Source organism: Mixophyes fleayi, chromosome 8, assembly GCF_038048845.1.
Source record: "Mixophyes fleayi isolate aMixFle1 chromosome 8, aMixFle1.hap1, whole genome shotgun sequence".
Classification (NCBI taxonomy): Eukaryota; Metazoa; Chordata; class Amphibia; order Anura; family Limnodynastidae; genus Mixophyes; species Mixophyes fleayi.
Window position 1 is genome coordinate 17,632,404 of NC_134409.1, and position 24,187 is coordinate 17,656,590.

Below are 24,187 nucleotides of genomic sequence, written 5' to 3' on the forward strand. Positions count from 1 at the left end.
ACTGTGCGCCAAGGGGACATTGCTGTGATCTACTGTCTATACCTTAAGGGTTGGAACTTCCCTTATCTAATCCCCCAGGCTGCCTACACTACGCCTCAGTAGGGAGTGCTCACCACAACCCCTCTTCCTTATCTGCTTTGTACATGTTGAGGGAAGAAAACTGTGGCAGGAAAGAACTGTGCACCGAAGGCCAATGGAGTGAAGGCTGTGTAGGATAAGAGGGTGATCAAAAGCAGCAGAGAGGTCCAGGAGAATGAGTACAGAGAAATGACCCTTAGACATTGCAGCAAGTAGATCATTGGTCACTTTCGTGAGAGCAGTTTCAGTGGTTTTTGGGGGGAAGAAGCCTGATTGCAGAGAGTTGAGAATGGAGATGGATTCTTTGGTGAGAATTGGCACAACAGTCTGTACAGTTTACAGAGAATGGTGCTCAAAACACATAGTGAGTGTCAGTTGTGTGGATGAAAATGCCTTGTTATTGGGAGAGGTTAGAGGAGAACGGACTGGTTCAAGCTGACCGTAACTCAAATAACTATGTGTTACAACAGTGGTATGCAGAAGAGCAGGGTCAGAGTGGCCCGCCGGGGGCCCGGGCTGTCCCCCGGTAGACCCCGACCCTGATCGCCCCCCTCTTCGTTAGTGGGGGGAGCGGAAAACGTTAAAAAAAAATATATGTGAAATCGGCGCTGGTGCCCCTCCTCTCTGCTCCGTTCACACTGAATGTCAGTCGCGACCTCATCATGCCCAACGTTCAGTGAGGAGCCGGCAAGAAGACAGAAGAGAGAAGAGGAGAAGAGGAGAAAGAAGCTTATAGAAAAGGTAAGTGAAGGAACAGAAGCAAGGGGGGAGCATGGCAGAGTGAAGGGGGAGTAAAGGCAGCATGGCAGAGAGTGAAGGGGGAGCACAGACAGCATGGCAGAGAGTGAAGGGGGAGCACAGACAGCATGGCAGAGAGTGAAGGGGGAGCACAGACAGCATGGCATAGAGTGAAAAGGGGCAAAGACAGCATGGCAGAGAGTGAAGGGGGAGTACAGATGCATGGCAGAGAGTGAAGGGGGAGTACAGACAGCATTGCATAGAGTGAAGGGGGAGCACAGACAGCATGGCAGAAAGTGAAGGGGGAGCACAGACAGCATGGCAGAAAGTGAAGGGGGAGTACAGACAGCATGGCATAGAGTGAAGGGGGAGTAAAGGCAGCATGGCAGAGAGTGAAGGGGGAGTACAGACAGCATTGCATAGAGTGAAGGGGGAGCACAGACAGCATGGCAGAAAGTGAAGGGGGAGCACAGACAGCATGGCAGAAAGTGAAGGGGGAGTACAGACAGCATGGCATAGAGTGAAGGGGGAGTAAAGGCAGCATGGCAGAGAGCGAAGGGGGAGTACAGACAGCATGGCAGAGAGTGAAGGGGGAGTACAGACAGCATTGCATAGAGTGAAGGGGGAGCACAGACAGCATGGCAGAAAGTGAAGGGGGAGCACAGACAGCATGGCAGAAAGTGAAGGGGGAGTACAGACAGCATGGCATAGAGTGAAGGGGGAGTAAAGGCAGCATGGCAGAGAGTGAAGGGGGAGTACAGACAGCATTGCATAGAGTGAAGGGGGAGCACAGACAGCATGGCAGAAAGTGAAGGGGGAGTACAGACAGCATGGCATAGAGTGAAGGGGGAGTAAAGGCAGCATGGCAGAGAGCGAAGGGGGAGTACAGACAGCATGGCAGAGAGTGAAGGGGGAGTACAGACAGCATTGCATAGAGTGAAGGGGGAGCACAGACAGCATGGCAGAAAGTGAAGGGGGAGCACAGACAGCATGGCAGAAAGTGAAGGGGGAGTACAGACAGCATGGCATAGAGTGAAGGGGGAGTAAAGGCAGCATGGCAGAGAGCGAAGGGGGAGTACAGACAGCATGGCAGAGAGTGAAGGGGGAGTACAGACAGCATGGCATAGAGTGAAAAGGGGCAAAGACAGCATTGCATAGAGTGAAGGGGGAGCACAGACAGCATGGCAGAAAGTGAAGGGGGAGCACAGACAGCATGGCAGAAAGTGAAGGGGGAGTACAGACAGCATGGCAGAAAGTGAAGGGGGAGTACAGACAGCATGGCATAGAGTGAAGGGGGAGTAAAGGCAGCATGGCAGAGTGAAGGGGGAGCACAGACAGCATGGCATAGAGTGAAAAGGGGCAAAGACAGCATGGCACAGAGCAGGGGTGTCCAACCTTTTAGCTTCCCTGGGCCACATTGGAAGACAACGAGTTGGTTTGGGCCGCACATAAAATACACTAACACTAACGATAGCTGAGCATCCAAAAAACCATAGAAAACATAGTTAACATATTAAACTTATTTGGAAATGAAGTTAGTAAGAGTTAGGAAACCTGTTGCAGAATCATGATTAAAGCAGTAGTCCCATTACCAGCTACAATTTAACTTACCTGCATCTGCCCCTTAGTGGGGTTCGGGGAATTAAATGCCAAAAACTTTTTTTTCCTCTCTTTCTGCACCCATGAATCATTTTTTTTGTTGACCAGTTTGAAATGGTCACCGATATAGGTAGCATCAGGAGGACTAATAGAAATCTACAGAGATTTAAAGATAGGGTGGCTGGAAAAATGGCTCATGGAGCAGCCTCCGATGAGGGTAACAGTGGGTGATAATTTCACCCTACTCAGCACTGCACATTTAAAATGGTTTAAAATATTAAAAATACAATTATCTCTTAATATTTATATTAGATACATACAGAGAACACAGCTAGTTCATAATTGCATGGTGCAGAAAGTCCAAATTCAGAGTAACAACAATAAGATACTGGATAATCTTTCACTGCTGCTGATAGTTCGCGAGGGTGACTCCTCTGTGCTGTGCTACGAAATGGATGTCGGGTGTGATGACGTCACCCCCGACATTCACTGCGAGCGCCACACGGAGGAGGAGACCAGGGAGGGAGCCGGAGCGCCAGCTGACGTGACCGCAAGGTATTTTTTTTTTTTTAGGATTTTCTTTTTCATTAACAGCGCTGCCCACTTGCCACAACCAAAACTCCTGCTGGGCCACATTTACAGGCCCGCGGGCCGTGGGTTGGACAACCCTGGCATAGAGTGAAGGGGGAGCACAGACAGCATGGCAGAGAGTGAAGGGGGAGCACAGACAGCATGGCAGAGAGTGAAGGGGGAGTACAGACAGCATGGCATAGAGTGAAGGGGGAGCACAGACAGCATGGCAGAGAGTGAAAAGGGGCAAAGACAGCATGGCAGAGAGTGAAGGGGGAGTACAGATGCATGGCAGAGAGTGAAGGGGGAGTACAGACAGCATGGCATAGAGTGAAGGGGGAGCACAGACAGCATGGCAGAGAGTGAACGGGGAGTACAGACAGCATGGCAGAGAGTGAAGGGGGAGTACAGACAGCATGGCATAGAGTGAAAAGGGGCAAAGACAGCATGGCAGAGAGTGAAGGGGGAGTACAGACGCATGGCAGAGAGTGAAGGGGGAGTACAGACAGCATGGCATAGAGTGAAAAGGGGCAAAGACAGCATGGCAGAGAGTGAAAGGGGAGTACAAGCGCATGGCAGAGAGTGAAGGGGGAGTACAGACTGCATGGCATAGAGTGAAGGGGGAGTACAGACGCATGGCAGAAAGTGAAGGGGGAGTACAGACATCATGGCAGAGAGTGAAGGGGGAGTACAGACAGCATGGCATAGAGTGAAAAGGGGCAAAAACAGCATGGTAGAGAGTGAAGGGGGAGTACAGACGGCATGGCACAGGGTGATGAAGGGGAGCCAGGAGAAGGGGGGGTAGAAGCAGCATGGAGGGGGCAGTGTGATCATAAGAGGGCACAGCATGGTGATTAAGGGGCACAGTAATGTGTGTGTGATGGCACAGCGGGCTTGTGGCAATGTAATGTGTGTGTGGTAGGTGGTGGCTAACTAATGGGTGCTATTTTGTTTGTAGGGTGAAGGTGGGGCAATTTAATTTTATAGTGTGGACTATAAAATTAAGATGGGGTGGTTTGGGGGCTATTAATTGAATGTGGGGCTGAGTTTGAGGAGCATGAGGTCTATTTATTAAATGTGAATATGAATTATTTAATGGCAGTGACAGTTGTGGGAAATAGGTATATTTATTATATGCAAATGTAAATAATTTATTGCAGATGCTGTCTGGTGGGAGGGAAATAGGTTTATTAAATGGGAATACTATTACTTTCATGTTGGGGCTGGAGGAAGGCCTAAGTATTAATTGTGTAACTCTGCCCATTATTTTTTCCAAATTGGGCTTCCAACATTCCAGGATCCAGACAAGACGCAACTAAAGAAACCAGCAGCCACAGGTGGTAAAAGTGACAAGAACAGGTAGGACAGTCTGTCAAATGTTCTGAGTCTAGTGCTGGCTTGGCTAACCTGTGGCACTCCAGGTGTTGTGAAACTACAAGTCCCAGAATACCCTTCCAGCAATAAACTGCTACATATTGGCAAAGCATGCTGGGACTTGTAGTTTCACAACACCTGGAGTGCCACAGGTTAGCCAAGCCTGGTCTAGTGGCACAGTACCAATTTTTGGTGACTGTTCTGCCCAATCTAAGGGGCAGGTCAAGACTGTGTACTCTTTATATACACACTGCATTCTTTAAATACTACACTATGGTGCTAGCTGTCCTTCGTGGGCTGACCACTCCCACTCTAATGTCTGGTCTCGCCTCGCCTCTATGATGACTAGCCACACCCCCTCTGGTGGGCCCCTAGCGTTGCAGTCCCCCGGTGGGCCCTTCATGCCCCAATCCGAAACTGCATCTCTGAGCGCAAAGCATGTCGAATCTTGAAGTTCAGCAGCAGTATATTGTTGCTGACCATGTGTATCCCTCTATAGCCAGTTTACCTATTAAATAGCTGGATAATGAACCTTGTCACAAAGCACGTCTTCTCAAGCTGGTTCCAAAAAACATGACGATGATTACAGTATGAGAGAGAGAGAGAGGGAGGGAGAAAGAGTGGGGGGAGAGAGAGAGAGAGAGAGAGAGAGAGGGGAGAGAGAGAGAGAGAGGGGGGGAGAGAAAGAGAGGGGGGGAGGGAGAGAGAGGGGGGAGGGAGAGGGATGAGAGAGAGAGATTCGGTGTGAAAGACCTTGACTGGCTCGCACAGAGTCCTGACCTCAACCCCATTGAACGCCTTTGGGATGAACTGGAACAGAGATTGTGAGCCAGGCCTTCTCGTCCAACATCAGTGCCTGACCTCATAAATGCTCTATAGAATGAATGGGCACAAATTTCCACAGAAACACTCCAACATCTTGTGGAAAGCCTTCCAAGAAGAGTGGAAGCTGTTATCACTGCAAAAGGGGAACCAACTCCACATTAAAGTATATGTATATGGATACAATATCATTTTAGTCCCTGTTGGTGCAATGGTCAAGCGTCCGAATACTTTTGACCATATAGTGTATATATATATATAACCTGTAGCCCTTCAGCTGTTGTGGAACTACTAGACCCAGCAAGTCCTGCTAGCCACATGCTGGTTTAGGGAGTTCCACATCAGCTTGAAGCCAGTAGTACAACCAGTTATAAAGTGCCCCTGGGTACATGACTGATGAATGACCTGCTCTAAAAATAGGGAGTGGGGAGTCTCACATGATCTCACTTCCTCCAACAGATCAACAACTATGAAACTTCTCCTTTCCTGCAAATTTCTGAATCCAGGAGAGAAACAGAACATGTCTGCAGTGTATTTGTTGTCAGCGTTGTGTTTCGCTGGCATCTCTCTCGTCGCATGTGAAATCTCCTGTCGCAATGAAGCTGGAGATCCTGTAGATTGGTAAGTATTAGAAATTTTGGTTCATTGGAAAGTAAAAATCAATCTGATAATTCATGTCTATTGTATGCGTATCTTACAGAATCAAACGTGCACCGTCACATCCATTTGATTTTATCCACACGGAAGACATCTAATAGATTTTGTGTTTCTCCCTGTAGCCAAGTGATGGCTAACCTGTGACACTCCAGGTGTTGTGAAACTACAAGCCCCAGCATGCTTTGCCAGTAGATAACCGATAGCTGGCAAAGCATGCTGGGGCTTGCAGTTTCACAACACCTAACGTGTGTCACAGGTTAGCCATCACTGCTGTAGCCTGTGGCTTAACAGGTGTTGTTAAACTACAAGTCCCAGCAGACCCTACCAGCTATCGCCTGCCACTGCAGGCTGGGATTTGTAGTTTCACAAAACCTAAAGAGCCAAAGGCTAGCCAGGCCTGCCCTAATGCCTAGTAACATTGTTTACGGGGCAGGGTAGAAAATGTTTTATCCTTATTAAACTTTTTCCATTTCATTATATTTGTTTATTGATCCTGGATTATCACGTTTACCAGTAAGTTAGTGATAGAGGTGGTGCACACGTATTAATTTTGGGCATCTTTCTTCAAAGATCCTGGAACAGGCCTGGATAACATGTGGCTCTCCAAGAGTTGTGGAACTACAAGCCCCAGCATGCTTTGCCAGCTGACAGGGTATGCCGAGCCACAGGTTGTCCACACCTGAGATCGAGGCAGGCTGCTCTATCAATTTATAACTAGCAGAAAGGTGTCAATAAGATCTGTGAGGGATTCAACGCCTACAAGGTGCTTCTGCTAATAGGACGGTCACCACTAATGAATGAATCAGAAAATATCATGTCCCCTTTCTGACTTACTACAAGAACCTTTTGGTACTTGAAATGCAAGGTACAATCGTGTATCGAAGTAGCGGAATAATGCCGAAAAACTTTCTTTCATGGCACAGGAATGTAAATGTGCCTTTTTCCCCATTTTCTGTATGCCCCCTCCGTGACTGATATATTTTAATCCAAAACATTCCCCATACCAACTATATATGTCCAATTAGAATGTAAGCTCTCATGAGCAGGTCCCTCTCTACTCTTTGTTTTCATGTCTGCATTTATTTTGTCTGTCTACCATGTCCTGTTTTCCCTACAGTACGGTGCATGATTTCATATTACACATCTGCCATAATAATGACAACAGTCCTGCGCTAACCACTACCACAACTTCAGGGTGTAAGATTTTATACAACACCTCAGGGTATCCCCATATTTATAACATGTATTATGATCCATGCGGAGTGATCAACTTGTCCTGTATGGGCAGTGTATTATAGTTAAATAAGTTACGCTGGAGAGTGTTAGTGGAGAACTTTGTTACATAGCCTTATCAGAAGCTTAATAAGTGGATTAATTAATTTAAGTGAAGTAGGTAAAAAATATGAAACCTCTGTACTCCAGAGACCAGGGCAATGGTCAACGTCAAGTTACGTCCCGGCTTTTGCAATTGGCTCTTGCCAGCTAAAGGGACCGTGACTTAGGCTGCCTGCCTATATAATGCATCCTAGGGTCAATTTAGTTAGCAGTCAATTAACCTACCAGTATGTTTTTGGAGTGTGGGAGGAAACCGGAGCACCCGGAGGAAACCCACACAAACACGGGGAGAACATACAAACTCCTCACAGATAAGGCCATGGTTTGGAATTGAACTCAAGACCCCAGCACTGTAGCAGAAGTGTTAACCACTGAGCCACTGTGCTGCCCATGGCCGTGCTATCCTAAATGGCCATGTGCTTTTCCATATGGACTAATAATAATATTACTGTGATTTTTGAAACCTAAACGACTCTATTTTATTTCCTCCTTCACTTGGGTGAACTTTTCAATATTAAAATCAGCATTAACACAATGTGTGAATCAGTGTTATGAGGGGGATCCTACAGCATCTCTGCCGCAGGCACAATATGTAGTTGTAAAAAGAGAAGTATAACTTTGTTTTTTTATCTAGCACATTGATAAGATAACAGACATTTGCATAGAGAAATCAGGATAACATTTGTCTATAGCAATGAGGTCCTTTTAATTGAAAAAAACAAACAACATATTATGTTGTCTGATATAAATCATATAAAAAATACAGATTGTTAGAACGTGAAATGTCCATCACTGGAAGGAATTTGTGGGATTGTTCAGTAAACTGTAGAACATGTTTAATGCTGGACCCGAATATCCTGATGGAGAGAAAGTCTCTGTCTGGTACCCGGGCACAGGGGGCAACCTCTTCTCTGCACTTATCCCGATGGGTAGGCCCTAAGGATCCGGACATCGTCCAGTGCCCGGTCCTGGCTGTCGGTCTCCACCATGCCCAGTCTGTTCAGAGACCCAAGGCCTTGGCACACCCGGCCGAAGATGGTGTGCTTGCCGTCCAGCCACTGCGAGGGTGCCAGGGTCAGGAAGAACTGGCTGCCGTTGGTGTCCGGACCGGCGTTGGCCATGGCGAGGATGCCCGCCCCTGTGAACTTCAGGTCCAGCTGGATTTCATCGGCGAAGTGTTTTCCGTCGTAGATGGAGCCCCCACCCCGGCCGGTGCCCGTCGGGTCGCCCCCTTGCACCATGAAGTCTTTGATGATCCGGTGGAACTTGGTGCTGTTGTAGTAGCCCCTGCGGGCCAGCTCGGCGAAGTTCTTGCAGGTCTTGGGGGCATGGTCCCAATACAGCTCCACCGTGATGTTGCCCATGCTGGTCTCCAGGCAGACGTTAGGAGGCTGCCAGCTATCCGGAGGGATCCCCGCCATGCCTGCTGATGAATGGCGGTGTCACACGCATGCGGTTTGGTGATGAGCGAGAGAATCCGACTTCCGCGTTCCACGCCTCCGTCTCCTATATATATCACCGTTTGCTGAATTAAACCGATGCACTGCGCTGAATAAATCGACGTAGAGCTTTCTTAATTAAGTTATTTATGTTTTTTAAACAGCAAGCCTTTTTTTTTTTTAAAATTTAATTTAATTGTCTTTCTGCCCCTCCATCCCCACCTATCTGTGGTTTCTGTTCTTCCTTCTGTATGGGGTTTGTTTTTTCTTTCAGCTACGTGGATTGTAATGTTTACAGTATTAACGACTGTATTTTGTTTTCATTGTTTTGTGCTATTTAAAAAAACTCTATAAACAATTTTCTTGACAAAAAAAAATACAACTTTTAATCCTAATAACATAAAAAGAATTTGCATACTAATAAAGTAAAACAAATATAGAGACACAAAAAAGAAAGAAAATAAATAGAAAGGTGGTCACAGTGTAAGTATATGAGAGGTTTATTACCTTTAATTTCATTTTCTTGAGATGTTCCATGGCAGCAGGAAGAAATGGGTTAACTCCCTTGATACCTGAGTAGAGACTGGAAGGTGGATCACCTTCAGGAGGTATGTAGTGTGACACCTCCTTAACCCCCGATGATTCTGAGAATCTTCACAAGCTGTTCCCTTACCTCTAACTCTGTCTTTACGAAACCTCCCAAGCTGTTTCCACACCTTCTTGGTGTCAGCGATGGGATTCAAATAAACTATCAACCGGTTCTCTGCCCTAATGACCGTTTTAAGTATACAAAAAGATATACAGAAAGGTAGTTTAATATAGCATGCATTTAATACTCAAATAAGAACAATAAAATAGGTACAGAAAACTAGATTATGTTATAAGAAAGACACATATTGTGCCATTCTACTTTTAACCCCTTTCACACTGTGCCATGCTGCTTTTGCTCCCCCTTTACACTCTGCCATGCTGCTTTTTCCCCCCTTCACACTGTGCCATACTGCTTTTACCCCTTCACACTCTGCCATGCTGCTTTTGCCCCTTCACACTCTGCCATGCTGCTTTTGCTCCCCCTTCACACTCTGCCATGCTGCTTTTGCTCCCCCTTCACACTCTGCCATGCTGCTTTTGCTCCCCCTTCACACTCTGCCATGCTGCTTTTGCTCCCCCTTCACACTCTGCCATGCTGCTTTTGCTCCCCCTTCACACTCTGCCATGCTGCTTTTGCTCCCCCTTGCTTCCGCTCCTTCACTTACCTTTTCTATTTGCTTCTTTCTTCTCTTTTCTTGTCTTCTTGCTTGATGGCTCCTCTCTGCGCCACTCCTCACTGAATATTCAGAGCGGAGAGAGCAGGGAGGAGTAGTGCCGACGCCGCGAACAGATGAGTATTTTCTTTTTTTTTGTAAAGTACCCTGCTCCCCCCACCAACGAAGAGGGTGGACTCTGGAGCAATCGGTTTCACCGAACTCACCTTAAATTAGGTATCGGTTCTGGCACACCGGGGCGAAGCGGCTGAATCCTACCACTGGACACTTCCCAAGATGTTCCCATACCTACCAACTTTTGAAGTTGGGGGAATCAGGACACGTCCCATCAGAGGCTTGTTCAGCTATTCCGATCGCTGGCCCACCCCAACTCCCTAAACACTCTTAATTCTGTACCCACCAGTTGCAGCTACAAACGGGACATACCGCCCACCTTTCTTACAACACGACTAAGCTGTCCATGTACGAGACTGTGGGATAGAACCTTTAAATCTGGACTGTCCCACCTAGATCAGGACAATTGGGAAAATATAAACAGACAATACGGGTGGAATTATTGGGTAGGGTGGAGTATCTCAAGGAAATAAAATTAACGGTAATAATTATCTAATTTATGCATCAACTCCAAGGCAGCCATAACAACTGGGAGGTACCCATACAATTCGTGAAAAAGACAGTGGGCTCAAGCAAATTCAACACTGACGTCCGGAAGATAATGTCTGGTACAGGTGTGAATCAATGACCTCCCTGCTTTGCAGAGATCATGTGCTAAGGCCTGAGCCCTACGTTGGAAATCTTATTGATTTTGTAGATTAGTTCATTATTCTCTAGTTCACTCAAAAGATTAGTTCATTAGTTCACTGGCTCTGGAACACTACTCAGAGAAGTGATTGTAAACATAGATCAGGGGGTAAATGTATCAAGCTGAGAGTTTTCCAGCGGGTTTGAAAAGTGGAGATGTTGCCTATAGCAACCAATCAGATTCTAGCTATGATTTTGCAGAATGTACTAAATAAATGATATCTACAATCTGATTTTCTGGTTTTTCAAACCCGCCGGAAAACTCTCATCTTGATACATTTACCCCGTAGTCTATTACATATACAGTAGCTAATTGGATGAGTTATAGTCCTGATAAAATGATCAGATATGTTTAATATGTCTGATCATTTTTACAATTTTAAAAGGGCAATCACTTATACAACAAACTAGCAGTCACACGTTGAGCTCTGCAAAGTTAGTACATTTTTCATTATTATTTTTTCTTACATAATACGCAAATGAGAGACCCATATTCAGAGTATTATAAAGTGCCACTTTTGCTTTTAAAATACAGTAATTAGAAAAAAACTTTTACTTTTCCATTTAATCTCTCTTTAAAGTTTGATACATCTCCCCTTATATATGGTGGATTAAACCATAGTTGCCTTCATCTCCCGGAATGTCCGGGAGACTCCTGAATTTCTGGGAGTCGTCCCACATTCCCGGGAGACCAGAACAACCTCCCAGATCCCGGCCTGCCCTGTAAAGTGAATGGAGGGGCGGGGCTTAGTGACGTGATTAACGTGTCATCATGGAGGCAGTGTTTAGTTATGCGAATCGCTGGACCACGCCGCCCACATGCCCACCTGCCCCTGGACAACCCGGGAATCACATTTAGAAAGTATGGAGTAAACAGAACTACTGTATAGAGCATGCAGCACTCAGCGCTGTGTCTTCAGCTGATAGGGAAGGTATCCTGTGAGTTGTGAGATAAATGATCTAAATGAACTAGAGGAACTAGTGAGTGTCCTGCAGCAGTCCCACACATGGTAGTTAGAGGCACTGACTCATGATGAGATGTATGAGAGAACTGACGGGGAGTGTATCATGTGACTTGTGATCTATATGAACTAAATTAACTGGTGAACTACTATGCCAAGAGAATGACTCATGACAATATATTTCAATCAGAGATATTTGGTAGCATAAGAAGCAGGGGCAGGTTGGGCTGGGAGGGCAAGAGGGCATCTGCCCCATGGGCCGGTCCCCTAGTGGCTACCTTGGGCTGGGTCACTGGGCCAACACATTTTTTTCCAGTTAAAATAGGCTGTTGAGTAGAGTCTTGCCCCCTGGGCTAATATTGACCAGCCCTCCAGTGATAAGAAGGAAGGAAGTCACAGTAGAGGGGGGAAGGGGTCTGTAGCTAATAATTTGGGTAGGGTACACACTTAGTAAAGCTCAAAATGATTAAATATGGTAATATAGCTAAAAGATGACGGGATTATTAACTTACGACCTGCCCAGGGACAGACCCAGATATTACAGATTTGTCCCTGGAAATGTCATTGATTTTCTATACTGACAAAGTGAAAAAGTACAATTCATTTAATTCTGTATAATACAATCCTTCCCCTTGTACAAAATACTATGCACCAGAGTGTTTCACTTAATTTACTGTAGCAGTTACCTGTGCTGAATTTATTTATTAATGGGAAGAGTGTTTAGTTTAATACCAAGTAATTCGTTCAATAACAGTTAATTATTTCACTGCAGGTAACTGTAATAGTAAATTAAGTGAGAAGTTCAGGAGCAGAACATTTTGAATCGGATGGAAGGGGTCATGTTGGAGGGTCTGTTCAAAAATCTCAAAACAACAAATTATAACCAGGTTCATTATGTATAACATGATGGGGGTGTAATACATCAGAGACTGCATTATATGTGATGTACTTAAGTCACATGCACAGGGGCAAATTAAGCTACTAAAGCTAAGTTTTTTTTTCCAGTAGACAGATGGCTACAATAGAGCCCGGGCCTGTCGCAGAATGGGCACTATGCATAGCATAGGTTGTGTGACATCGCCATGCGCATACCCAGAAAAGTGGGTACGCCTATGCAGATGTCAGTGACTCTGTCTCACCTGCTTACACCTGGAGATGTAGGACGAGGGAGGGCAGGGGAATCCTCGCGCAGGCTGGGCACGGTCAGGGCGTGTTTGCACAGTTGGGAGTAGATACATACCAGGACCCCTACCCATATACACCTGTCCAAGCCGTATTATTTGTGGGTAGCCTGGAGCAAACAGCGGATGAAGATGATGACGGTCACCAGCAGTGAACCGCCTGTGACTGGCTGTTTGCGGATGCTCTGCTGACGTTGGTAGCTGCTTTCCGCATTGCTCATGCATATAGTATGCTTTTGCGTGCATGTTTAAGCTATTTTTTTTCACATAGGTGAGATGAGGAGTTGTTACTCCTATATTAGAGAGGTTTTAAAAGTATTATTGATGCCTAAAAGCTAATACTTATTTTGCAAACAAAACAAATGGATAGAAGCATGTGCATAAGTGTATGTGACGTATGCCTAGTGTACGGCGTCCGCATGTGCTAGCGGTGCGGATCTGTACATATTGCAGCTTTGTTAGTGAGCAACTCTGCATCAGCCTCCAAGTGTGTCAAATTCCCAAGTGTTCTCACGTTGTCTGTTGAAGGATCACCTCTCAGAAACGCGTAGGGTAACACAGAAAACGATAACCCATGATATGCTCATATTGCATGTTGAAGTATCACTTCTCAGAAACGCGTAGGGAGACACGGAAGGGGTTAATCTATGATATGCTCACATTGCATGTTTAAGGATCACTTCTCAGAAACATGTAGGGTAACACAGAGAGGGGTTAACCCATTATATGCTCACATTGCAAGTTGAAGGATCGCCTCACAGAAATGCGTTTGGCGACACCGAGAGGGGTTAACTCATGATATGCTCACATTACATGTTAAAGGATCGCCTCACAGAAATGCGTTGGGTCACAAAGAAAGGGGTTAACCCATGACAGGCTCACATTGCATGTTGAAGAATCGCCTCTCAGAAACGCATATGGTGACACAGAAAGGGTTAACCCATTATATGCTCACATTGCATGTTGATGGATCGCCTCTCAAAAATGTGTAGGGAAACACGGAAAGGGGTTAACCCGTGATATGCTGACATTGCATGTTGAAGGATCGCCTCACAGAAACGCGTAGGGTAACACAGGAAGGGGTTAACCCGTGATATGCTGACATTGCATGTTGAAGAATTGCCTCACAGAAACGCGTAGGGTACATAGAAAGGGGTTAACCCATGATATGCTGACATTGCATGTTGAAGGCTCGCCTTTCGGAAACGCATATGGTGACACGGAAAGGCGTTAACCCATTATATGCTCAGATTACATGTTGCTAATGGCAGCAGCAGAAGTTTTCTTCTTTACCTTTATGAGACAGCGATTCCCCTCTCCTGTATTGAAGGCTTTTTGAATGAATTTATATTTAACTTACACTTTAAGTTGGATGTATTGACCAGTTCAGCGAGAAAGGAAAACAATTTAAATCTACATGTAGGGAAAGTATTGGAGACAGTAAATAATTGCTTAACCTTTTATATTTTTGTATAGGTTTGTGGTTTATAAGTTACCAATGCGTAGGATCAATGAGAGCGATGGGCCAGGACTGGACTATCTGTATCTGGACTCAAAGTCACAGGCCTGGCAAGTCAGCAAATTCCTCATCAATATGACCCAGGGTGCAGTGGGGCGATCGTTGCAACAGCTCTATCAGTCATATAACGTGAGTGCAGCTTTCACTGTCTACCTAAGTGTGTGCGCTGTGCCAGGCTTAGGGTATCACAGGGACCCTCAGTATTTAGGACTGGGTACCACACACCGTTAATAACCCTTTCTGCTCCGCTGTGAAAGGCCACACCTGACAATACAGATAGGGGACATTCAAGGGCAATAAAAGAGAATACTAGTTAAATAATGGACAAAACTGTGTCCTTTCTCTCTGCCTTTAACAGAGCGTTTGAAGAGTCTTAAGGTTTCCCTGCAGGATAATACTGAATAAGCATTCTCATAGAACTATAATGTATTTTACAGAGTGCTAACCTTTCTGAATACTGTAGCACACCTGGGTAGATGTCATCGGGACTGGGGGCGAGGCCATCATCATCATCATTATCATTTATGTATTTATATAGCACCACTAAATCCGCAGCGCTGTACAGAGAACTCATTCACATCAGTCCCTGCCCCATTGGAGCTTACAGTCTAAATTCCCTAACACACACAGACAGACACACTATGGTCAATTTGATAGTAGCTAATTAACCTACCAGTATGTTTTTAGACTGTGAGAGGAAACCGGAGCACCCGGAGGAAACCCACACAAACACGGGGAGAACATACAAACTCCACACAGATAAGGCCATGGTCGGGAATCAAACTCATTACCCCAGTGCTGTAAGGCAGAAATGCTAACCACTAAGCCACCGTGCTGCAATGTTATGAGGGGGGCGTGGCTAGTGCTTTTGAAGCGCTAGACTGTCCTTTCTCTTCTCCCCTCCCCTCCAAACACCTTCAAGCAGTGAACATAATACTTTCCAACGTTTCCACCCACAGGATGGTGGGACAGAACCATTCTATTATTTATAGGATTATACATAGGCGTTATGAACACACAGCAAAAGCTTATGATAAACATCTCTATGTATGAAACCAGCACTGGAATACAGGGCAGGGGGTACGCTGTATTGCACCCTATTTCTGTTACATATACACTGGTCAGCGCTATTCTCAGAGATTTTTTGTCTCTCAGTTTTCTTTTTTATTATTATTATTTTGTATGTTGGTCTGTAAAAGCCCCCCATTGCTCCTGTCAATCAGTTATTCCTGAATGACGAAGTCCTGGAGTGTAGCACACTAGCAAGTGGCCACATAAATACTTGTAAATATTAATGATGACTCAAGGCAGCGAAGGTGTTCAGATGACTTTAATTTATTAACTTTTATATTGCCTCCTGCGACCTTGTTTTATTTTGGATTTTGAGTTACATAAGTACAAACAACGACTGAAATAGTAGCATAATCATACCAACAGAGAAAGCTATAATGATGGCAAACAAAAATCAACATGTGTTTATTATGTAATAATACACAAGAATAAAAGTAAGTTTATCCTGTTCAGAGTAGGCCCACGGGGTTTGAAACGTCATTAGCTTAAAATTAATGCAGCTCATTATAGATATTACACAGTAGCCACTCAAACGCTTGGTAATTTACCAAGTACGATTGTGCCCACAGAACGTACAGTCCTGATCTGTCTGTGCTAGGAATGGAAACGCCCTATGCTACCACCATATGCCAGTGTTTCGTGCCATGGTGCTTGTACATTGGCACCATCGTAGTTACACCCAAGTTAGAAGTTACACCCATGGCCTTATCTGTGAGGAGTTTGTATGTTCTCCCCGTGTTAGCGTGGGTTTCCTCCAGGTGCTCCGGTTTCCTCCCACACTCCAAAAACATACTGGTAGGTTAATTGGCTCCTAACAAATTCACCCTAGTCTATGTGTGTGTGTGTGTTAAGGAATTTAGGCTGTAAGTGACTGATGTGAGTGAGTTCTCTGTACAGCGCTGCGGAATTAGTGGCACTATATAAATAAATGGTGATGATGATGATGAATTTAGCAATGCATTTACCTCTTTGTATCTATCAGATATAAACACAAAAAGAGCTGTACAGAGTATAAGTTGTTTTGAGAATAAATATTATTTCAGTATTCCACCGTTTACTGCATTCATTGTATATCTATATCTATATCTATCTATCTATCTATCTATCTATCTATCTATCTATCTATCTATCTATCTATATATATATATATATATATATATATAATATTTTATTTTCTCCCAGAAAAACGACACGGCATACATGATGTATAATGATTCTCCCCCTGGCACAAGCAACTTTTCCAGGACACGAGGACACTCCAAGGGTGAGTTTCAATTATATTTTAAGTGCAACATTTTTGTAAGATTAAGTGGTGCTTAGAACTGGTCCACAGATGTACACTGTGTAGAGTTGATGGACAATAGACGGCCCCCCGAGCCTTCACCCACGGCCTCCCAGCTCCTTCCTCCTTTATTGTCATTTGTTTGTTATAGCTTGTGACGCTTGTGTAAAATACCTGCTGATATGTTATTACAGATAGGTGTCTCTTTCTTTGATTAAATGCATTGATTTAACTTATTACTGAGCTTAAGGATAAAGTGTGGTACTGTTGAAGGCTAGGAGCTGTCCCTGGGGCCCCCGGAAGTGTGTCAGGATGCCTATCATTGCTGTATAGTGTCTGTACAGACTGAAGGATTACTTTAGTATATATATGTACACTGTCCCTTTATGACAAAGAGGATGAAAGGAGAAACCAGGAGACTTTGGCTCCGTCCGCCTTCAGGTCACTGTTATATATTGACTTATCTATGCTCCCCTCCAGATCTGTATTATTTTGCGCTGCTCAATAGCACAGTGGTCAGCATTGTTGTCTCACAGTGCTGGGGTTTGATTCCGACCAGGACACTATCTGTGTGGAGTTTGACTGTTCGTCCTGAATTTGTCTGTCTGTCCTCTGGGTGCTCCAGTTTCCTCCCACAGTCCAGAAACCTTCGGCTACGTGTGTGTTTATGTATGTCTGTGTGTGTGTGTCAGGATATTTAGACTGTAAGCTCAGATGGGTCAGGGACTGATGTGGCAAGTGCTGCGTGATAAGGGGAAACTATACAATTGAGCAAAGGCAGACAAAAATTATGAAACTAAGCTTTTCGGACCCATAGCAGCTTATTATGTGTAAAGAGCAGTGATTGGTCACATTACAAGGTCATGTGTCTGCAAGCATTGTATTTCAAAACACATTGTTGGCAGGAGAATCAACCATTAGCGTGGCATAGTGGGGGGGGGGGGGGGACCTGGTACTGGACCCATGCAGTTCTGAATCCTGAAGGGGGCTTACTGGTAATATATGTGATTAAGTGGATAAGTCATTTGAAGATGGACAGCCCATTGAAATCACAGTCACTGATGTCATTGTTAATGCACTTGGATGCGTTATATATGTTCTCTTTATAAGGGCAGTTTCTTTCTCACTGGCGTAAAAATATCATGGTTTTACTAGTATTTTTTGTAGCGCTATTAAAAGCACATACACTGGTATGGAGGTATGGGGATCTTATTGCGTCTGTATTCTGTAATGACTAAAGTCACCTTTTGGACGTTGCCGGCTCAATTTTTTCATATACACTGCAAGTAAATGCAATGCATTCAGTGTACTTACCTCCACCACAAGTACAAGGGTAAGTACTAGTTACTACTGCATGTCAAACCTGTCTTATGAGCTAGTTCTTCCAGTAGGACAATATAAGGTCTTGACCCGGAGTTTCTCAACCCTTTGCATAGTTTAATGAATCAATTAGCAAGTTAATAATTAGCTTTTTTTCAATTAATTGATCAGTTTTTACTTCGTACTCTCTTTAAATGGGGATCTTAGTATTTCGTAGTGTTACACTAACTCATTGGTACCAGCAAACATTGTCCCCTGCACTTTGAACATTGCAGTGTTGACTGTGCAGAAATATATATAAATAGTTTTTAACAAATTACTAGCAGTTCTTATAATACTGTTTGTTGATTTAGATACAAAGGAACATAAAGTGAAACACAATGTTGCAAAAAGTCAACTCTCATAAAATAAAAAGAAAAAAACTTCAACATTATTTAATATAAATAAAAATAGAAAATAAACAACTTTACTACTAATATTCACATGATGTGTTTTTAGAATTTGAAAAAGACAGGTGCTGGTGTCATATATTTAAAACATCACTGAGTGTGAGTGTCAGATCTTATCACAATTCTGAGTATTCTGAGTACTATTTGCTCTGGGCAAAGTATGATTTGTACATTTTGTTTCCATCTGTGATATTAATAATGTACAAATGCAAATAATTATTCTTCTGTCCCAATGCATCTACTATATTGCATTATAATTCTCCTTGAATTGTATATAACTGATGAATAGTAGTGAGTGAATGTGGTAGATAAGGACTAGAGATAGGTGAAAGCTTTTAAGGAGGATACTAGTATGAAGTTTCAATTGAAGAAAGTGTTGAGTTGTGGTTGGGTAAGGGTTAATGATAAGTAATAGAGGTAATAGGGGTGTGATAGGGGTAAGAGTTAGTGGTAAGTGCTGAATGGTGATTGGGTAAGAGTTTGTGATAAGTGACAGTGTTGAATGGTGCTGCAGTAAGATTTAGTGATAAGTAACAGTGTTGAATGGTGATTGGGTAAGGATTTGTGATAAGTGACAGAGCTGAATGGTGATTGGGTAAGGATTTGTGATAAGTGACAGAGCTGAATGGTGATTGGGTAAGGATTTGTGATAAGTGACAGTGTTGAATAGCGATTAGTTAGGTTTAGTGATAAGTAACAGTGTTGAATGGTGATTGGGTTAAGGTTAGTGATAAGTGACAGCGCTGAATGGTGATTGGGTAAGGATTTGTGATAAGTGACAGTGTTGAATGGTGATAGGGTAAGGGTTAGTGATAAGTGACAGAGCTGAATGGTGATTGGGTAAGGATTTGTGATAAGTGACAGTGTTGAATGGTGATTGTTTACGGTTAGTGATAAGTGACACTGTTGAATGGCGATTGGTTAGGTTTAGTGATAAGTAAGTGTTGGATGGTGATTGGGTTAAGGTTAGTGATAAGTGACAGAGCTGAATGGTGATTGGGTAAGGTTTTGTGATAAGTGACAGTGTTGAATGGTGATTGGGTAAGGGTTAGTGATAAGTGACAGAGCTGAATGGTGATTGGGTAAGGATTTGTGATAAGTGACAGAGCTGAATGGTGATTGGTTAGGGTTAGTGATAAGTAACAGTGTTGAATGGTGGTTGGGTAAGGATTTGTGATAAGTGACAGTGTTGAATGGTGATTGGTTAGGGTTAGTGATAAGTAACAGTGTTGAATGGTGATTGGTTAGGGTTAGTAATAAGTAACAGTGTTGAATGGTGATTGGGTAAGGATTTGTGATAAGTGACAGTGTTGAATGGTGATTGGTTAGGGTTAGTGATAAGTAACAGTGTTGAATGGTGATTGGGTAAGGGTTTGTGATAAGTGACAGTGTTGAATGGTGATTGAGTAAGAGTTAGTGAAAAGTGAAGGAATAGTTACACATCATAACTGGCTGTAGCCTTCAGACCTTTCACGCCAGAGAAACAACAGGGATCTCATGGTCCGATCTTCCTTTAATAACATGATCAGTCAAATATGGATCTGATTCTATATAAAGATATTACATACATTAGTATTATCTTTTGTATAACTCTTGTTATTTTCTGTTCAGGAACTCTCCTTTTTGATAAATATCAGGGATTCTGGCTGATCCACAGTGTACCCCACTTCCCCCCATTTCCAGAGGACAACTTTGGATATCCACAGACCGGTCAACGATATGGCCAGACAGCCATCTGTGTGACTTACAAATATGATCAGTTTAAAGAAATTGGTGAGTATTCCCAGCATGCAATTCTGCTTGGGCGTTCCATTTAATAAACTTTCAGTTTTAAAAAAAATGACAGCAAACCACCAACGTAACCACTGCTTGATACAATTACCCCTTGGTCTTCGTCTCCTGCCTGCCCTAGTCATGATTTGAATTATGTCGCAGCATTGCAGAACTTTCTCTCTTATGAGTAAAAGTAAAGAAGAAAATTGTAATCACAAATGAAATATATATAATATATATGGCAATCAATAACATTTTTACATACAGTTAACAAAAACATTTGCTAGTAAACTTATAAACCATAGCATAATGCTGTAGAACATTCACCTAATATTAACAGCCATGGTTAGATACATATTACTTTCTACACTGTTAGATACAGTCCCATAGTTCAGAGGCCAAAAGGGGAGTGTCTTATATAAGTAGGGACATACTCTGGTAGATGTTGGAGGTTGGTGTTGCTGAGGATGTATCTTGTTTACCTGTTCAATGCAGGTGAAATGGTTTCCTATGAAAACCTGATATAAAGTGATAGCAGGAGAGAAGTTGTGGGATATATTTTAATAGAGAGTGTATCTAGCCAATGATACAATTTATATTAAGACAACGGTAGTGCTGTTAACACCACAAAGCTCTAGCACTTATTATATATTATAATATATTATTTATATTAAAACATTCTGTTCAGGTTGTTTTATAGAAACCTCATACTGTCACCTAACGGTTGCATAAGGAACTGCATATTAGTGAAACAGCAGCCAAGTGCTTAATACCTTTTGGACACATTTGCCCTAGTTTCAATCATACATGTCATCTTTCAACACTTTAGTCAATAATAATGGTGTTACTTTATGAATTCTAACAACCATTTTTTTTTAAATTTTGCTGCACATAGTTAAAAAAAAATAATTATCATTATAATGATTGCCTACATTCTACTCTTAGTAGTACATTATAGATATATTTAGATTTCATGTGTGCACATTATATATAAATGCTGTTTATTCATGCTGGTCTCATGAATTTGTGGGATTTCAATAGCCTTTGAAAAATAAATAAGTTATTAAAAAGGTTGTACCTGGCATAAATATTTGTCTTTCACTGTAATCAGCTGAGAGGTTTAAAGAGGGGGAGAGCATTCAGTATAAGGCATCTAATTGGTTGTTTGGTTTATTGTGGGTGGGACAGTTTCTATTCTACCACCTTGCAGCATTGCACTATCACTTTGATTGACAGTCCCAGCACTATTAGTGGTAATAGGGAGCAAACTGTCAATCAGCGTGACATGGAAGTAAATGATTCTACGTGCAAAATGCTTTTTAGATTAAGTTAAAAATTACTATGTAGGGTTGAGGCAAGGTGAACATATCCTTTTAGACAAAAACACCTTTTTTTGTTTCATTAAACAGCGTCCCAATTGCTGTATTACAACCCAAATGTGTATAATTGCTCCGTTCCTGACTCGTTTCACGAAGAACAGTGGAGTCTGCTCAGAATATGTCAAGGCAAGAGTTTCCCTTGGATAGAAACCACACGACTGGCTCCACTGCAATCAGCCCAAGGAGAAGCCTTTCTGAACTTTGCAAAATCCAAGTACTTTGTAGACGGTAAGAAAAGAGAAGGAACAGAGTCTTAGGAAATCTATAAAGTTCATGTATGTGGTGCTACTGGGACACGCTATCGCCATGGTAGGGTTCAGTGTTTAACAAAATGAGTTGATATTAGAGTCTTAAGTTAAAATGAAATGGTTATGTTCATTGAAATATCACAGACTTCATATGGATGACCATTTCTATAAGACAATCTGGCCGCTGTTTGTTTTACAACGGCCAGGTAAAACGGTATGTAGGTTATCTTCGGAACTGTACATGGATAATTTTATTATAAGTCATTCTATAGTTATATATTACTCCTCCCCCTTAATCTTATTGTTGGAGCTTACACAGGTGTCCTATCCTATTAAGGGTTATTTGAGGGGGCTTATAAAATCACTCTTATGTTTCACCATACAGATTTAGGCAGTGGTCGAACTGGAAATTTAGATGTGGCGGTATGTAAAATGTAAGTGAACGGATTTTGACCGGTTAACAATGAAGGCAGTAGGAGAAGTGGCGGTATGGCGCACCGCCGTATACTAGCCCACTTCCACCACAGTATATAGGTCTAATTACAACTGCTTTTCTTGATGCTGCTAGCGTATCAGAAACTTTATTTTTTATCCCGTCATCATCATTTTGCTGCATGGGACAGTGCCAGACTGACGCGATTCACAATGTCCTCTTCCAGCCTCTGTTCCGGCCCTATCCTGCCTACTATCCCTCTTGTCCGGGAGACATTCCGGGACTCCGGGAGAATGGGCAATTATGGTATTAGTGGGTGAGGTAGATGAACTTTCATGTGACCAATTTTGTCCGTACTACAAAGTTTTATTTCTTGCCCATGTTTCCACTCACTGCTTTGAGGAAAATGAAGGCTTAAATTTATATACAGGTGCCTTTTATAATGTACAGTTATTCTTATGCTTCCCCAACAGATATCTATGCAGCTTGGATAGCGCAGAAACTGGGGACAGATTTATTAACGGAAACGTGGCAGCCAGCAGGACGAGTGCTCCCGTCCAACTGCTCTCTGCCGTGGCACGTCTACAACATAAAAACAATTGCGCTGCCAAGCCACTCCTTCTACTCCTATTACGATCACTCCAAGTGGTGCGTCTCCAAGTTACCAGAAGATTCCTGGACGTGTATCGGAGACTTGAACCGTTATCCTGAGCAGATATGGAGAAGCGGAGGCTTCCTCTGCACCCAGAACAAGTTGATCTACACGACATTTAGAAGCATGGTGGCCTATTATAGAGAATGCAAAAATAGCATCGATTCAATGCATACGGATGAATAGTCAAGAAGGGCCGTAGTGTCATTGGGGCATGTTATTTTATTAACTATGCCTCTGGAGCTGCTCAGGGCCACATTGTACCCAAAGGGGGTTGAGCACACGAAGCAAACAATATTTTTCACTGAATAGTTCTCTTTCAGATTAACCCAAAAAATCCAATACATTTACAATAATATCAGAACTGCTAGCCGGAAAACACAAAATGACTATGGTTAGTACATAATAAAATTATAGTGCCTTAACCTGTGCCTTCACGATCTGGAAATAATCCAATGTCTCTATATGCTCCTGGTGGGTAAGGTGATTGGGACCAGGTAATAGAGTGAAATTCAGATTTTAAGCATTCTGCTCACCAGGTCATAAGCAGCCCACCACAGAACCTGTGTAAAGTGGACAGCACAGTGGTACAATACTTAGCATCGCTGCATCACAGAGCTGGGGTCATGGCTTTGATTCCAATCAGGGCCCTATCTTTGTGGAACTTGTCTGTTTGCATGTATTTCCTCCAGATGGTAGTTGGCACCCTACTAACTGTTCTCACACAGTCCTGCTTCCTGGATGTTATGTGGGGCCAGATGAGCTATCTGCTCAAATCAAACTTGCTACTGACATAATGCAACTACAGATTGCTTTGCCAGCTCCTGCAGCGTGATTCGTATTATATTGTAGCCGTAATACTGGACTAGGTCAAACCTTCCTCTCTTATCTTTCGATCCCTGGAGCTTACACTTGTAAATTCTGGATCATTATTTGTGACTACTAAAATCAGTATTGCAACCTACTATCATATTTACTTCAATGAAACTGTTGTCTTTATTTTCATAACAATAAACATTTTATTTTTCTGCGTTTGTGGATACTCAGATTAATCACTTGCTGTCCTTTGACTGACCTGGAAGTAGGGATCATTCATCCCTAAGGTAAACGGATTGTATATTTGGCTAAACACAAATGTAATATTTATTTCCCAAAGTGGTTCCCAACGTTGCTGGTATTGTGACACATGTACCACTCAATTAATTTTCCTGTGATAAAATACTATACTAAGTAAGTAAAT

At 43.1% G+C, this 24,187-nt stretch overlaps 3 protein-coding genes across 4 annotated transcripts in view; 1 reads left to right on the plus strand and 2 right to left on the minus strand.

Moving 5' to 3' along the window:
* Positions 1–9,265, minus strand: part of LOC142098974 (uricase-like) — a 35,073-nt gene extending 25,808 nt beyond the window's left edge. The window contains exon 1 of the mRNA XM_075181998.1: positions 9,120–9,265. Within this exon, the coding sequence (XP_075038099.1) occupies positions 9,120–9,149 (30 nt within the window). The 5' untranslated portion in view covers positions 9,150–9,265. The remainder of the gene's footprint in view (positions 1–9,119) is intronic.
* On the plus strand, positions 158–23,975 carry DNASE2B (deoxyribonuclease 2 beta). 2 transcript variants are annotated; one of them, XM_075181993.1, is made up of 7 exons: positions 158–385; positions 5,641–5,802; positions 14,298–14,469; positions 16,594–16,675; positions 20,074–20,235; positions 21,645–21,842; positions 22,769–23,975. In XM_075181993.1, the coding sequence occupies exons 2-7, from the start codon at positions 5,651–5,653 to the stop codon at positions 23,131–23,133; spliced, it is 1,131 nt and encodes a 376-aa protein (XP_075038094.1). In that variant the 5' UTR covers positions 158–385; positions 5,641–5,650; the 3' UTR covers positions 23,134–23,975. The 2 variants fall into 2 exon arrangements, with proteins under 2 accessions (XP_075038094.1, XP_075038093.1); XM_075181992.1 differs by lacking the exon at positions 158–385 and adding an exon at positions 5,122–5,347.
* On the minus strand, positions 7,855–8,652 carry PPIL1 (peptidylprolyl isomerase like 1). Its single transcript, XM_075182000.1, has one exon. It carries the CDS (start codon positions 8,592–8,594, stop codon positions 8,091–8,093), a length of 504 nt encoding a protein of 167 aa, XP_075038101.1. The 5' UTR covers positions 8,595–8,652; the 3' UTR covers positions 7,855–8,090.
* Positions 23,976–24,187: the final 212 nt, after the last annotated feature.

Excerpts from the sequence above, each read along its gene's own strand:
- DNASE2B (XM_075181992.1), top strand. The coding sequence starts at position 5,244 with ATGGGCACAAATTTCCACAGAAACACTCCAACATCTTGTGGAAAGCCT. Across the intron at positions 16,676-20,073 it reads GACACGAGGACACTCCAAGG|GAACTCTCCTTTTTGATAAA; the intron begins GTGAGTTTCAAT and ends TTTTCTGTTCAG. Across the intron at positions 20,236-21,644 it reads TGATCAGTTTAAAGAAATTG|CGTCCCAATTGCTGTATTAC; the intron begins GTGAGTATTCCC and ends TTCATTAAACAG.
- PPIL1 (XM_075182000.1), bottom strand. The coding sequence starts at position 8,594 with ATGGCGGGGATCCCTCCGGATAGCTGGCAGCCTCCTAACGTCTGCCTG.